Source organism: Odontomachus brunneus, unplaced genomic scaffold (assembly GCF_010583005.1).
Source record: "Odontomachus brunneus isolate Ranch 3 - 2012 unplaced genomic scaffold, Obru_v1 Obru_scaffold_006, whole genome shotgun sequence".
Classification (NCBI taxonomy): domain Eukaryota; kingdom Metazoa; phylum Arthropoda; class Insecta; order Hymenoptera; family Formicidae; genus Odontomachus; species Odontomachus brunneus.
This window is the reverse complement of record NW_022639456.1, coordinates 674,324-687,884: the sequence shown is the minus strand read 5'-3', so window position 1 is coordinate 687,884 and position 13,561 is coordinate 674,324. Positions and strand designations below refer to the sequence as shown.

General features: G+C 46.7%; 1 protein-coding gene across 10 annotated transcripts in view; it reads left to right on the top strand.

Moving 5' to 3' along the window:
• Window positions 1-13,561, top strand: part of LOC116853791 (paired box protein Pax-6-like) — a 121,660-nt gene that overhangs the window by 33,433 nt on the left and 74,666 nt on the right. For 2 of the 10 annotated variants that reach the window (XR_004380036.1, XM_032835000.1), the window contains exons 1-2: window positions 5,234-6,082; window positions 12,003-12,126. Coding sequence is in view for 9 of the 10 variants with exons in the window: in XM_032835000.1 (XP_032690891.1) it covers window positions 12,114-12,126 (13 nt within the window). In the remaining variant the exon portion in view is untranslated. Of the gene's footprint in view, window positions 1-5,223; window positions 6,083-8,973; window positions 9,736-10,304; window positions 11,172-11,732; window positions 11,929-12,002; window positions 12,127-13,561 lie in introns of those variants that run through there. The other 8 variants (XM_032835001.1, XM_032835008.1, XM_032835007.1 and 5 more) reach the window with 8 other exon arrangements.

Sequence of the window (13,561 nt, the reverse complement as noted above, 5' to 3'; positions counted from 1 at the left end):
TGAACCTTTTTGGTAACGATCACCCGCGAACTTTTTGTTTCTTCATCGTCACTTTGTGTTAGGCATCACGTTCTCTCCCGTATTACCATTTTCGATTCATCGATCATGAGGTACCTTGGCCATTATTAAGCTGTTTGAGAGAGGTTAATGATGAGTTGCGGCAAAAATCAACTGGCTCTTGAATATAATCTATTAACAATTAAAAACTTTTAAAAGTTTTATATAATCTATTAACAATTAAAAACTTTTAAAAAATATATAATTAAAAACTTTTAGAAAATACATAATTATATGTTTATTACATATTAAACTATTTGTAATTATATTTTGTTGATCTAACCCTCTCTGTCTTTCTCTAAAGGTTTACTTAGATATAGCTCGTCATTCTCAATAATTTATTAATTCTTACAATTTTTAAACATAAAGAAATTGTTGAGGAATAAAGTTGATCAGTTGATACAGTTGATCAATTCGACACTAAACGAATCACCTATTCGATAATTTGCCGCCACCACCACCACCACTGCTATCACCGTCACGTAAAAGTTCAAATGTCAGGCAGGCACGACTATCGAAAGTACACGATCATATCGATAGTCTGATCGTTGACTACCACCAGCCGGATCTTTACGAGCGGTGACTTGCTCAGGGTGCGCGTGGGCGCGGTACGAGAGATGGGCAAATTTAAAGGCAAGCGGGCAAGTCGCGCGATCGTTCGGGGTGGTTTCGGGCAACGAGAGCAGCCTGTTGCATGCCCGGCATAGGGGGTTGCTGACGTCATTTCCACCACCGTGTTCCAACCGAACGGCTGGCGGGTGCGGTGGGGAGACGAGAGCCAGCAGGGGCGTCGATGGTGGTAGAACAGGGGGGGGTGGCAGGGGGGCAACGTAACGTTCGGAGGGCGTGCTTGACAAAGGCGTGGTTACCGTGTCCCCACCCAACAATAAACAAGCGACTCTGACGTTAATTTGTTTGTTTTGCCCTTCTCCACCTAGCTCTTTCTCGCCGCTTCGCCATTCTCCCTTCCTCGCTCGTGTGTCGCCGATTTATCTCTTTCTCCCTTTCGCCCTCTCTTTCTCCCCCTCCTCCTCTATCTGCTCTCCGCCGAGTCTCCTTCGCCTCCTCACTTTTTTCTTCACCTTCTTCCTCGACTACGTCTACCTGCGCGCTACCGAAGGTAGACCACGAGACCTAACCTACGGCTGACCGACCACTCTTGCTTTCTCACGGACACAAGAAGCGACTCGGTGGAAGTCTGCTCAATAACTCATTGATCCTTATCGATTCTTAATGAAACAAAAATTAACAAGTAGCAGCTTTAGTGCTGCTTATTAACTTTTGTTTCAAACAAATAAACTCTGTCTGACAAGAGAATATTTAACGCATATGTCAGTTTGCGTTCAGCGTGATGGGCGCTACGTTTCGTTATTACACACTGTATGTTACTTACACGTTAAATCAGAAATTTATTCGACAGACTCCTTCTTACGCGACGATGGCGATACAATGTACAATATTGGCACAGCGACAATTGCGTAAAGCTACTATCAATTTCTCATTTCTTTTTTCTTTTTTTTTTTGAAGGTAGACTTCGACAGCGCAAATAGCGTTATCGCGTGGTTGTCGCTCGAGGACAGACGGGGGTCTGCCTCTTCGACTTCGGTAAATACTTCTTCCTTCTGCTTTTTGGTTTATTAGCTCTGCCAGCACGCGCCACGCTAGCCGCGTTTGTTCAAGTGGCAATGGACAATTAGCGGATAGACGAGCGAGAAATCGAGCACACTCGATGGAATCAGTTGTATCGTTTCTAAACTAATCGACTCGCGCACGATCGAATTGATCCTCGTCCCGATATACCTTTTTGATCGGTTTTATCATTTTTCGCGATATCTCCTTAATTTGTAAGATTTTTGAAGATTTTTGCAGGAAGAAAAAAAGAGAGAAAGGGGGAGAGAGTGAAGGAACGCGCATTTCGTATAATTAATTCATTAAAGTACGTTAATTAAACCGCAACGACCTGCTCTCTCGAGAGCGGGGCACAGCGAGAGGTGTAAACGAGGATAATTGTGTCTCACCTAAACGTCATCGTGCTTTTGTAGCGGGCCACCCTACGTATAAAATTGGTTGGAATCGATCTTAAGAGCCCTGCCCGAGTGCCGGAGGGATGCTCGGAAACGGGGAACGACTTGACCTTGGCTGGATTCACGCGTAGCTGAGCTAACGCAAAATCGAAACGCGTTACTTCCACCGCATGGATCTCCTAAAGCCGGGTTCACATCGTGACCTGCAGCGGCTCTCCGGATTCTGGAATACGCGACTGTAAACGCGACGTGGCGCACGCGCGCATATCCGCGTCTACGACTGTCCAGGTGAAGAAGTCGAGTCTCCTGTCGACTCTCCGCCGGTCATTGTGCCGTCAATGATTGCGACACGATGATGGAGAATCGACAATCGTCGAACGCGACGAGCTCCTCATATTCGATCGCTTTTCAATCGCTAATACTGAAAAATCATTTTTGGACCATCTTATTGCCCCAAATTAAATGTCCGTAAACGCTTCTCCTTCACAGTCTAATTCTCAATTATTCTGCGAAGAATTTGTTCATACATATTTCCGTGACGTGGGGAACACGCACTACGTTTGACTGTCGTGTTCACCGGAGTTCTTCATTGTCCCCCGTAACTTGTTTTCAGCCGCGGCCGTTATCTTCGCCCAAGTTTTCGCGAAGACAGCTTGAGCAAACTTTCCGAGTTCTTTGCGCGTCGCAAATCGCGCCAAGGCTGACCTTCGCGAACCATTCTGTTTGATCGAACTCGCGTGAGGTATTACACAACCGCAGCTTTGCACCATTCGCGCACTAACTCGCGATTCGACAGCATGTCTTTCTACGCTAATAAATCGATGTGAACGAGAGGTCAGTGAATTTTTGGCTGATAACATATCATAATTTCATCGAACGATACGGCAACCGGCGGGATTTTCGACCGCGATCGTCGTCGTGTAGGGGTTGAAATTCGATATGGTGTAGCAAGAAAAGTTATGAGGGACAGAAATATCAATTTGCGATGAGTTTATACCACAACATGATATAAGTAATATTATACAATGATTTATATTACATTTCCCAACTCATCGACTACTTGTCCGTCATTTGACACGTCAAGTTATTCGCACGTCTCACAGATTGCCCCTCTAATTACTGGACACTCGCCGTAATGTCTTAATTATAGCAACAGATGCTTTCGCTCTCGAGACAAGCGCCTCGACGACACCTTTATATCCTCGTTTCTCGAAACATTCCCTTCGATAAATCAATGTAAAAGCCTTCGCTCCACTTTCTTCGTACTGCCCATTACATGCCTCGTTTCACTCAAAGGCGACGTAAGTCCGGTTTCCAAGTTGCTAAGATCGATAACACCGCGTCCGCTTTGTATTCGTATCCGATTCGCATTCATAGCGCTTCGAGAACTGGACCTGCAATATACATTGCATCTCAAAGTAAACGGCTCGTGTCTTACGCGTCTCTCTCTCTCTCTCTCTCTCTCTCTCTCTCTTCGTCTCGTGTCTCATCTCATCGCTAGATATTTCCGTGTGAAACGAGCTTGCGGATCTACACATCGTCGACAAGGATAGATGCATCCATCTCTCTACCCTCCGTCCTGTCCCATTTCGTCCCGTTCCGTCCCATCCCGTCCCGTCCCGCGAGAAAGACTGCAGGGACATCACGCTATGCCGAGGCATAGAGAGAGGGTGAGTCACCCCCGCGTGCGCGCGCGCGCTCGGAGTACTCTGGCGTGCATAACACCCACGGTCCACGCGTGACTAGATACCGCTTTACACGTGAAGGGGACAAACGCCAATTATATTTTAATATCCCTCGGCAAGACGGCTTTCGAGCGGCGAAAATTCCGACAACGCGACAAGGCTCGCGCCATCCCCGTCGTTCCATGCCTCGTCTCGCTGAGTCCTGGTTTCGTCAAAGTTGAAAGCGAAAATTGAAAAGAAATTTTCGGAGACTCAAATAGAAAACTAATTTTAAGAAATCGAAATTTTAAGCATATCGGGAAAGAATCCCGACGTTCGTGGTGCATTTCCTCGACCACGATTTTAGCCGCATTTTGGAAAAATCAGACGAGTAGTACAGCGTATTGGGGGAATTATATCATTGAGAAAAATTATATGAAACTGTCACGCTCGGGAAGCAGTTTATTTTTGAGACGCGCTATTAAAAAATTTGTATGCATCGTCAATATAGAATTAAGTGACTTATTGTCACTTTAAAAAGAGTATATTTGCCTTAGCTCTTTTGTTCATATCGTCAAGGTCGCTTTAAGTAGATGTGAAGATAATACAGTGTTATTTATGGATAATCTGAAGATAATACAATGTTATCAGAGAAAGAGAGAAAGAGAGGGGGAGAGAGGGAAGGAAAGAAAGAGAATAACCGCGTTACACTTAATTAGAAACCAGCGATGTATCGTAACGAGTGATATTACTTTACGCTCGAATCAAGCCGCGTCGCGATTTGACTGTGGTGTCTCAATGGTTTTTCTTTTTTTATTCGTATATTTGAGTCAAAATCACCTCCAAATTCACTTGCCATTCATATTCCTCGATTGTTGCATTAATTAATTCTGGATCAAAGTTTATAAGTTTATCATAAGTGTTTGTCATATCATAGAAACAAAAATTTCCATTCGAATTCTTTTTTCGGTCGATTTTTATAAATATGAATTTTTTTACATTTTTTACATATAATTTTAAAACAATTTGAAATTCTTCAAGATTCGAGTAAGGAGCAGGACTCAGACGTGCGTAATTTTCAATCCTCTGATACCGCGGATAAAAAATTTTTTTTTTAAATTTGGCTCTCGCGATCTGCGAGAAGCAGGGAAAAGGGGTGCAGACACGAGCGAGTAATGACGTAACATCGTCGTCTCGTAGAGGCTCATCTCCATCTGAAGTCGCGCGAGCCGGCTTGTTTCTTTTCCGTGTGGTTCGCGCACGTTGTCGAGTATGCGCACTGCACGCACAGCACGCGCCCTCCGATGTACCTTCCGCACGGTTGAGCATCTCCACCATTCAGAATCGATGATGTCACGAAGCGGAGCCGGATCCCCACCGTTTCTCTCCTTTTCCCCGTGGAGAGGGAAGCTGCGCCCTCAGCCCATTGGTCCAAATCCAGTCCGACGTACCAACACGAGCCGCGGCCACGACGACGGCACGACCCAACGAGAGTCCGCGAGTCGGTGCGTGCCAGTCCGTGCGTGTGCTTTACCTAATAATATTTCCACGGCTCTCCCGCTCCTCTCTTCTTTCGGCCGATACACGCATCTCGCACCCTCTCTCTCTCTCTCTCTCTCTCTCTCCCTCTTTCTCTTCCGCCGTATTTCTCTCTCTCTCTCTCTCTCTCTCTCTCTCTCTTTCTTTCTCTCTCTCTCTCTCCCTCTCTCCGTGTATACACATATAGACATATCTTTCTCTCTTTCGCTCTCACCCTCGTAGGGTTAAGCATCCTCGCGTATAGAAGCTCGCATCGCGTCGCCACCCTCCTCTCCCCGAGGATCTGACGGATCTCACGAAAGCGAGAGAGGAGAAGAATCACGCTGCAGAGCAGCACGTGTGCTGCAGTCGCGCGGATCGACAAGCGCGCGCTTATAGTCATCGGCTCTCATCCGGCGAGAGTCATCGCGCTGATAGTCGATGCGAGCAGTTGGCCGTGCTCGAGGGACTGTCGCGAGCGTCGATCGAGGGGTTGCTTGGCGCGACAGGCTCGTTTTAAGCGTGACCGGGCGGCTCGCGCGAGTGAGGGGGTGTCGAGAGAGCGAACGCGCGAGCACGAAGCGACAGCAAACAATCTCAAATCGATCCAAATCGGAGTGTTCAATCCCCGCGCGAGTGACCGTACGCGGCGATAGGACAGCACGATCGGGCAATCGAGCTCGCGAATCGTCGGGACTGTGATTGGTATACGCGAGGTGTGTCGAAACAGCGAGATCCGCGAACGGATTCGCAGTGGTGCCTTTGTCGAGCGAGGACGTCGGTGGGAGGACGGACACCGTCGGCCGTCGGCAGCTCTTGGTATGTACAGCCACGTGCTTGAGGAATTTTCGAGTACTTTGGAAGAAATCGAAAGGGCGAAAAAAATCGGTGGAAAGGCGCTTTGCAAAGTCCCGCGTTCGTAGAGTACGAAACTACCCCCTTTGACCTTACAGCTGTCATCTTATCTCTATTCTTCAATTTCGGGGGAGTGAAAAAGAAGTTGATTTCCTTGTAAGGGACTAGATTTCTTACTTGTACTAGTTTTGTACTGGTTCGTTTATTAACCCGCTACATTTCTCAGCGCATCGGACAGAAGAGGATGAAAACAAACTCGCGCGTATCTTCCGATTATTTACTAAATTCAAAGGAAAATGAAGTTTCTAATTTCACAGAAAAAAAGTTTTTTCTATTTATTCTAAGTCATCCACTCGTCGGAGAGGAGTCCGTAAATGTTTATTTATGTTTGGCTCCCCCCTCCCAAACTACGTCTGTCGCGTAACTGTCAGTGACAGTTTTTCTACCCTCGACTCTGTTACGTGGCGACTTTGTCACACTTTGGTTTATCATGTAGCATCCTCATCCCCTTCTTCTGGGAGGAACAACGCGGGCACAAGCGCTCAGCACCCGAAGTGCGAGGTATCTTGTCTCGACAATAACGTCCACAGTGCATCTTCACGCGCGAGTACGCTCGACTAATCGAACACCGCGAACATTAATCGCTCGTTGCAAACAAGCTGGCAAGCGAGTGAGCGAGCGAACGTTTGAGGATCCTATTGATTCATCTTGCCGATTAACATAGTCAGTATCAGGCAAGGAGATATGCGGGTTGTACGCGCGTAACGTATACAATACAGCTCGAAGCGTGGCAGTTTCACCCTCTCTCGCGAAACACCGTCGTGTCGGAGACGAATGCGATTGAATGGCGCATCGAATCTCCGCGTGCAAGTCTGTCTGTCTGTCTCGCATTCGCGCGTTGTCGCATTTCTCTCCCTCATCTGTCTCTTTTCCTCCGTGTTTCCCCCCCGTGTGTCTCCCACAGTCCCGGTATTATGGTGTAATTAGGCGATAGGCTTTATACGATTTGCCGTGTAAAACCCGCCGGAGTGAATGAGCCCGGCCGAAGTGAATGTCGAGCGCACAAGTGTGGACGTCCCGCGGTGACATCCGACGCGCGCATTGTGAACGCTCCTTTCCAGTGCCGTGACGACTCATTGTGAGCGCTCCGGCTTCTCTCCTCTCTTCTCTCCTCTCCAATTTCTTCTCGCGGTGGATGCGAACGATTCTTTCTAATCCGAGCGAGTATATTTGCGGCAAATAGCCGATCGTCCGTCTGCTCGCGAGCAAAGTCAATCTACTCGCGGAACGTCCAAACTATCCCTCGGACCGCTGAAACAATTCTAAGCGAGAAACTCGTTAGTAGCTTCGCCAGAAATCTTTGAAGAATTTTCATGTGAATATGTGTTTCTTCTCCTTTTTTTATATATATATCTCAAACACGTCATGCGCAAGTATATTCTTCATTTATTATCTTTTATTTGATACAATCTTAATTTGATCAGTTACATTGGTAAACTCGTTACGTTGGGGAAACGTAAAAAACGGACGTAATTGTATTGGAGAAAAGAGTACTCAAAGATATAAGAGACTCTCAAGTGACCTGAATGCGTCGTCGTAAGGTCGAGATGCTTCAAGGAACAGGGTGGAAAGCGACGCGACGAGATGCAGGGGAGGATACGACTCGAAAATCCGAAACGGAAAGCTCATAAGTAACGGCGAATTGTTAGGAAAGGGCGGAAAATTGGCCGCTAACCTCTTTACTCTGCAGCGCAATTGCATTAGATTGAATTGTATTATGTTTCGAAGGAAGCCTTCCGTAAGATCTATAACCGTTTAACGCCTCGTTAACTGTTCATTATTAACGTGCCGTTAAACAGGAATAGATCCTATAAACGACGCGCGCGCGAATTAACGTTGATCAATGAAACGCTTTTCGACGGTCCACATCTGGATTGAGACATTACGGATTGATCGATATATCGAGGTCGAAATGTGTGACGAGAAAAGTATCATTAAGAGCGCGAGCCTCCGTCGCGTCGTGGCGTCACGTGACGATGGAAGAGTCGCGGAATCTCTCTACGAAACTCGCCGCGGGTTGAATCTTTCCTCTTGAGCACGGGCATCGCGAATAAATTACACAAAGTTCAAACGTATGGAAGCGTAACGAACAGCTTTAAGATATTGTATAATCGAGCAGAGATCGTATACTAAAAATATCATTACTAGGGCAAGGTTAATAAAGTCATTCAAATCCAGCGTTTCGCGGATGTAGCCGAACACCTGGAAAGAATTACCTGGAAAAATCAGAAGTTCCTCTCGAAATATATTTTTCGGGTTATATCACACGTCACGGTCCGTGAGATTTAACGAAAACACACGCGCGACGCTCGCGGTAAGCAGCTGTCGAGTGCGCGCTTGAACCACGTGAAAAAATACAAAAATATCGCGAGAGCCAGGTGCCTCCAACGAAATTAATTAACCCGCCTCCCCTGCGCGCGCGCGCGAGCCGCGCGTTACGATAAAGCGATTTATCTCTCAATCGTCCTCGATTGCGCGGAACATTGGCGTGTACAGCGGCGATAATGTAGCTACCTCTCGTTCTTCGCCGGTGTAATTAATAATTAATGCACAAACGCGCGCGTGCACGTGCTCAGGACGAGTGTAATCGCGGGCGGAAGTCACTTTATACGGTAGCGCGAGCGGTTAATGCCCGCGGGGGTTGGGCGTGTATTACGGGGGCGGATTTCGACGGTGTAGTCGCGGTAGCGACGGCGGTGGGTGCCATTAACAGTGTTTCGCCGGAAATGTAAAGCATAATGCGCCGGCAGCTCGTGGATATGGAACCTATTACCATCCGCGTGTATAATGCTACCACCATCCCCGTCCTCCCTGCCTCTTCCCCGTTTTCCTGGGCCCCGCGCCCGTCCACCTCCGCCACTCCCCGTCGTTGTTGCGCGCGTTGTAGTGTCTCTCGCCGCGTGCTTACGGTGCGTTTCAAGGAGGGTTCAAACTTGTCCCGCGGCAGTGTGAGAAAGGCACCCTGTTCGTGAAAGAGCATCTCTGTGACGAGACCGTCATCGTCATCGTCGCGGCGGAGGGTCGCGCGGAATTCCGCCGCGCGGCTGCCACGGCTCTCGCGAGCGGCAGTCCTCCGTTCGCTTTCCTGTCGTAAGAATAAATAATCCCGCTGCATATTAATGACTTCGGAAACTTTGCGGTTTCGTTCAATCAACGTTGCCCTTTTTGGTTGTGCGATTTTAAGCGAGATTTACCGGAAAATATTTCATCCGCGGCGGAGCGAGACACACCGGACGTTGAAAAGATGAAATTATTTAAGAGGATGATATTTTTTCGGGACATTCGTGAGGAGAAGACTAACTAAACGGCTGTATGTGAGAGAAGAAGCGACAGAGCACGCGGTTCATTACTCGCGCAATGTTCCGGTACTTGGGCTCAAAAGTGTGTATGCGAAAAACAAAAAAAAAAGAAACGCGAAAGTCATGGGGAATACCGCTGCTCCGGTGGCGATCCCGCGCGAGGCGGAGTTCGAGTTGGAGCTCGCTAAATCGACAGCTTGGCGTCTTGCAAACAGGAGCGACGTGATCCTGTTTGCGCTCAGTCGGGCATAATCCGAGGTAATCCTCTTGCACAATATGCGAACGCGATGCGCTCCACCCTCGCTCTTGCTCTCACCCTTGCTCTCTCTCTCTCTCTCTCTTTCTCTCTTCCTTCCTTCCTTCCTTCCTTCCTTCCTTCCTTCCTTCCCTTCCGTCCTTTGCTCTCTTATTTCTTCTCTGTGTTTCTCTTCTCTCTTTTTCTCTGTACATGTGTATATACACGCGTACGTGCTTTTCGCGCCTCGTTCGGCTCTCTTCTCTCCGCTGACTGTATTTCATCTGCCGCGCCGACATCTTCGCGCGAGGAAGCGCTCCTCTGTTGCAGCGCAAAGAGCATCGTGGATAATGAAAGGAAAAAGGGGGAAGCGTGTCTCGCGGACGCGATGGCTGCCTCGCGTTAAATCACGTTGCTCGCGGGAGCGGATCGTCTTATGAATTGCAACATAAATTCAATTTGGCTCAATGAATCTCGCGTGAATATACGAAAGAGACGTCCCGCCTCGCGCTCTCGCTAACGAGAAGAGAAATATGTTACGTCACGTGTGTCTATGATATCGTAGTCATTAGAGAAAGACGAGATATTGCACAAATTAAACGGCATGGCAGTAAACACAGAACCAAATAAGACTTCATCAGATCTCACGGTTGCGTCCAACGAATCTTATTCAACGCGATTTTGGAGTAAAAATGGCGTTACTTGATGCTCTTGATATTTCGTAATATTTAAAACACTAATTTGATATTCATATTCACTATATATTTATTATATATTCATTATTGATATTCATATATTACACTATTTGATATTCATACACAACAAAAATACGTTTGAATCAGGTAAAACATCCGCAAAAAGGCTTTCAAAAGTGATATAACAATCTACACTTGTAAAATGGAATGTCTGTCTGTTTCCTATAAGCTCCTACACTTAATTTGGACTAAATTTTGTACAGTTATTCCCTAGAATCCTGCAGAAAATATAGGCTGCGTGAAACCTAGACACTCCACCCCGTTCCTCTGATTTCATCCCTGTGATATTTTGTAATAATTTAAGTTTAGTAACTCTAGATATATAAGAAGCTCGCGGGCAACGCCGAATAGTTTAAGCTAGTATTCTATATTCTATTGCATAACGTGAATCATGCCTAATAGACAACGCCACGCAAATTTTGTGACTTGAGTGACGAAATTTTATTTCTTCTCTCCGCGATTGTCTTGAACTCTGCTCTCTTCTCGCAGATTGTTCTTCGTTGTGCGCGTTCCGCGTGTTGGAACGATATAACTCGTACGCTCTCAGCCGACTAACCCTTTCCGACACTAATTATCACGCTTAACTCCATTTTCATCCCCAGCACGAGCTCGTTTCACCCTCTTTTTTTTGTCCGCGATAACGAAAGATACGGAGGGTGTTACGTGTACGAGCTAGTTCGCATCTTCAACGAGCGCGATCCACGGTAATTAAAACACTTCACGTGTCGTCAATGCTCCGACGTTCAAAACGACTCGGCTCTTGTTTAAGGGTGGTTTACGTTCACTCGGGTGTGTGCTCGTACAAGCTAGGTTGTTTGCCAGCGGAAAAGCGACCGCGAATAATAATCAAAATTCAAAGAAGAGAATCGCTCTGTATTATTGAACAACTAATTTAAATAATGTCCATCAGTCTCGCGTTAAAATTTACCGGTTGATTTTTCACCCGTCGCTCAAAATTCAAATTCTGTCGGCACAAATTGGATTTAAGATCAACTCCTTAATGAGACTTCGTTATCTATTATCTCTTTCTTTTTCTTACATAAAGCAACGGCAAAGTACCAGCTGTACGTTGCGGCAGGACAGAGAGATAGAAAGAGAGCACGTTTTTTAATGATAACGACGTGGAGATCGCTCGCGCTTTTATTTGCCCTCAAGGCGACCACGCGACGCACACGCGGCCGCGATATCTAAATGACGCGGATTTGCACAGGTGCCGCGGTCGCACGAACAGTTTTTGAAAATACGCTACCAAATTGAGCGCGACATTAGTACGCGACGGAGGTGGCACGACCGGTACGTCGAGGTACCGAGTTTCCACCGAGTGTATTTGCTACGAGCCGATTTCTTCTCGAATCGCGTTATCACCTGGTCATCTGAGGGCTCGTTTTTTCGCTGTATTCGTTACTTGATGCCGCGTCGCGAAACTTAAACATTGTTAAGCCAACATTCACACGTTGGACGGTCGGTAATTGGATTTTCACGAAGGCGGATTTTCACAGGGATTTTCTAACGATATCAATTATTGTGTGTTTCAGTGAACGAAAGTGTTCAAAGGCCCGAAGATTCTGCCTTCGCAGCAGCTGGGCGCTGCGGTCGCTCCATGGCCGGGCGCCACCGGCCTCATAGCCTCAGTCACTGCTGACGACATGGCACACAAAGGTAAGCCGCCACGCAATTGTGCAATCGCTAAATTCTTATGCGTGCCACTTGCGCGCCACAGATAGTGTCGCACGGAAATAATCTTATTGAAAATCACTATAGAGTTTTAGTAGTCGAGAAATAGATCGACGTTCTGCAGTAATTCACTTGCGCAATTTATATTTTGGCAACTGAAATGTGCCATTGAAAAAATTTGCTATATTTCTAGCGATCTCACTAACAGTTCAATTCTTGCACCATCAAAAACATATTTGTACAAAAAGTGCAAGAAGAATTGAGAGATGGAAAGTCCGACGAGTTCTATACTAGAGCTTCGTCCCAGTCCGGAATGTCTTTGAGACTTGAGACTGCGTGGGCGATAAGAAAATTGCACGGCCTGCGCGGGCCCGAGGTGTATCGGAAAGATGCGAAGGGACGTACTTTCTTACGATCATCGACCATACGTCATTTTCCAATCCGGCATTCCATTACGGCGAGGGCCATCACGAGAACGATTATGGTAAAACCCCTGCGGAGGCGGCGGCGCTCCGCCTAAGGAGCATAAAACTTAACGGCCTCTGGCCGATGGCTACGGAATACCTCGACAGCACATAACCACCATACGTGCAACGAATTCTCTTTCCTCTCCCGATTGGTCGCTTTTGCATTAACGACACAGCTACTTCTCATGCGGTTCGCGTGCACCTCTTCGTTCGACCTGCAAGCGATTTTTTCACGCTTTTCGATCCGGTGGAACTTCCCAACACTTGCCATGAGCAATGATTCGACTCATAAAGATTTTCTCGCGCAATAATAATTGAAATATTCGGGTATTGACTCCTCCTTTTCAGTTGAATTGTGATATAAGTGACATTTACATCTGCAATTCCACCGAAAAAGTCACGTCTAACCCTCAATTCAAATTTGATTATTTCTCTTGGCGAGAATTAAGTCAAGTAGTAGCTATTAATATAGGCCTGCGAGTTAGATCTGAGCTTTTTAGTTGAATCACGTGATACATATAATATTATATTTGTAATCGTGATTCGATTAAAAAATTCATATTCACTCTACATTCACACGACTCTAAATTAAAATCTGAATATCTTTCTTAATGGACTAAAAAAGGGGAGAAGATACATCTCGCGAGCACGCCTTTTCTATTGATTCGCGAGAGACGGAGGTCTCTCGACGAGCATAAACTGTGTCCGGAGATATTATAGATAATTCGAATTCGAGGCCCGGTCGAATCGAAACGTCCGAGAATCAAGAGGGAGGCGTTCGGTTGATGGCTAAGGCGTTTAACCCCATTAGTCCTGAATGGAACCTCTCGTCTCACCCTCTTGCGTTCTCTCTCTCTTCCTCCTCCTCCTTCTCGCACCCACCTCTCTCACCCCCTCTCTCTCTCTCTCTCTCTCTCTCTCTCTCTCTCTCTCTCTCTCTCTCTCTCTCTCTC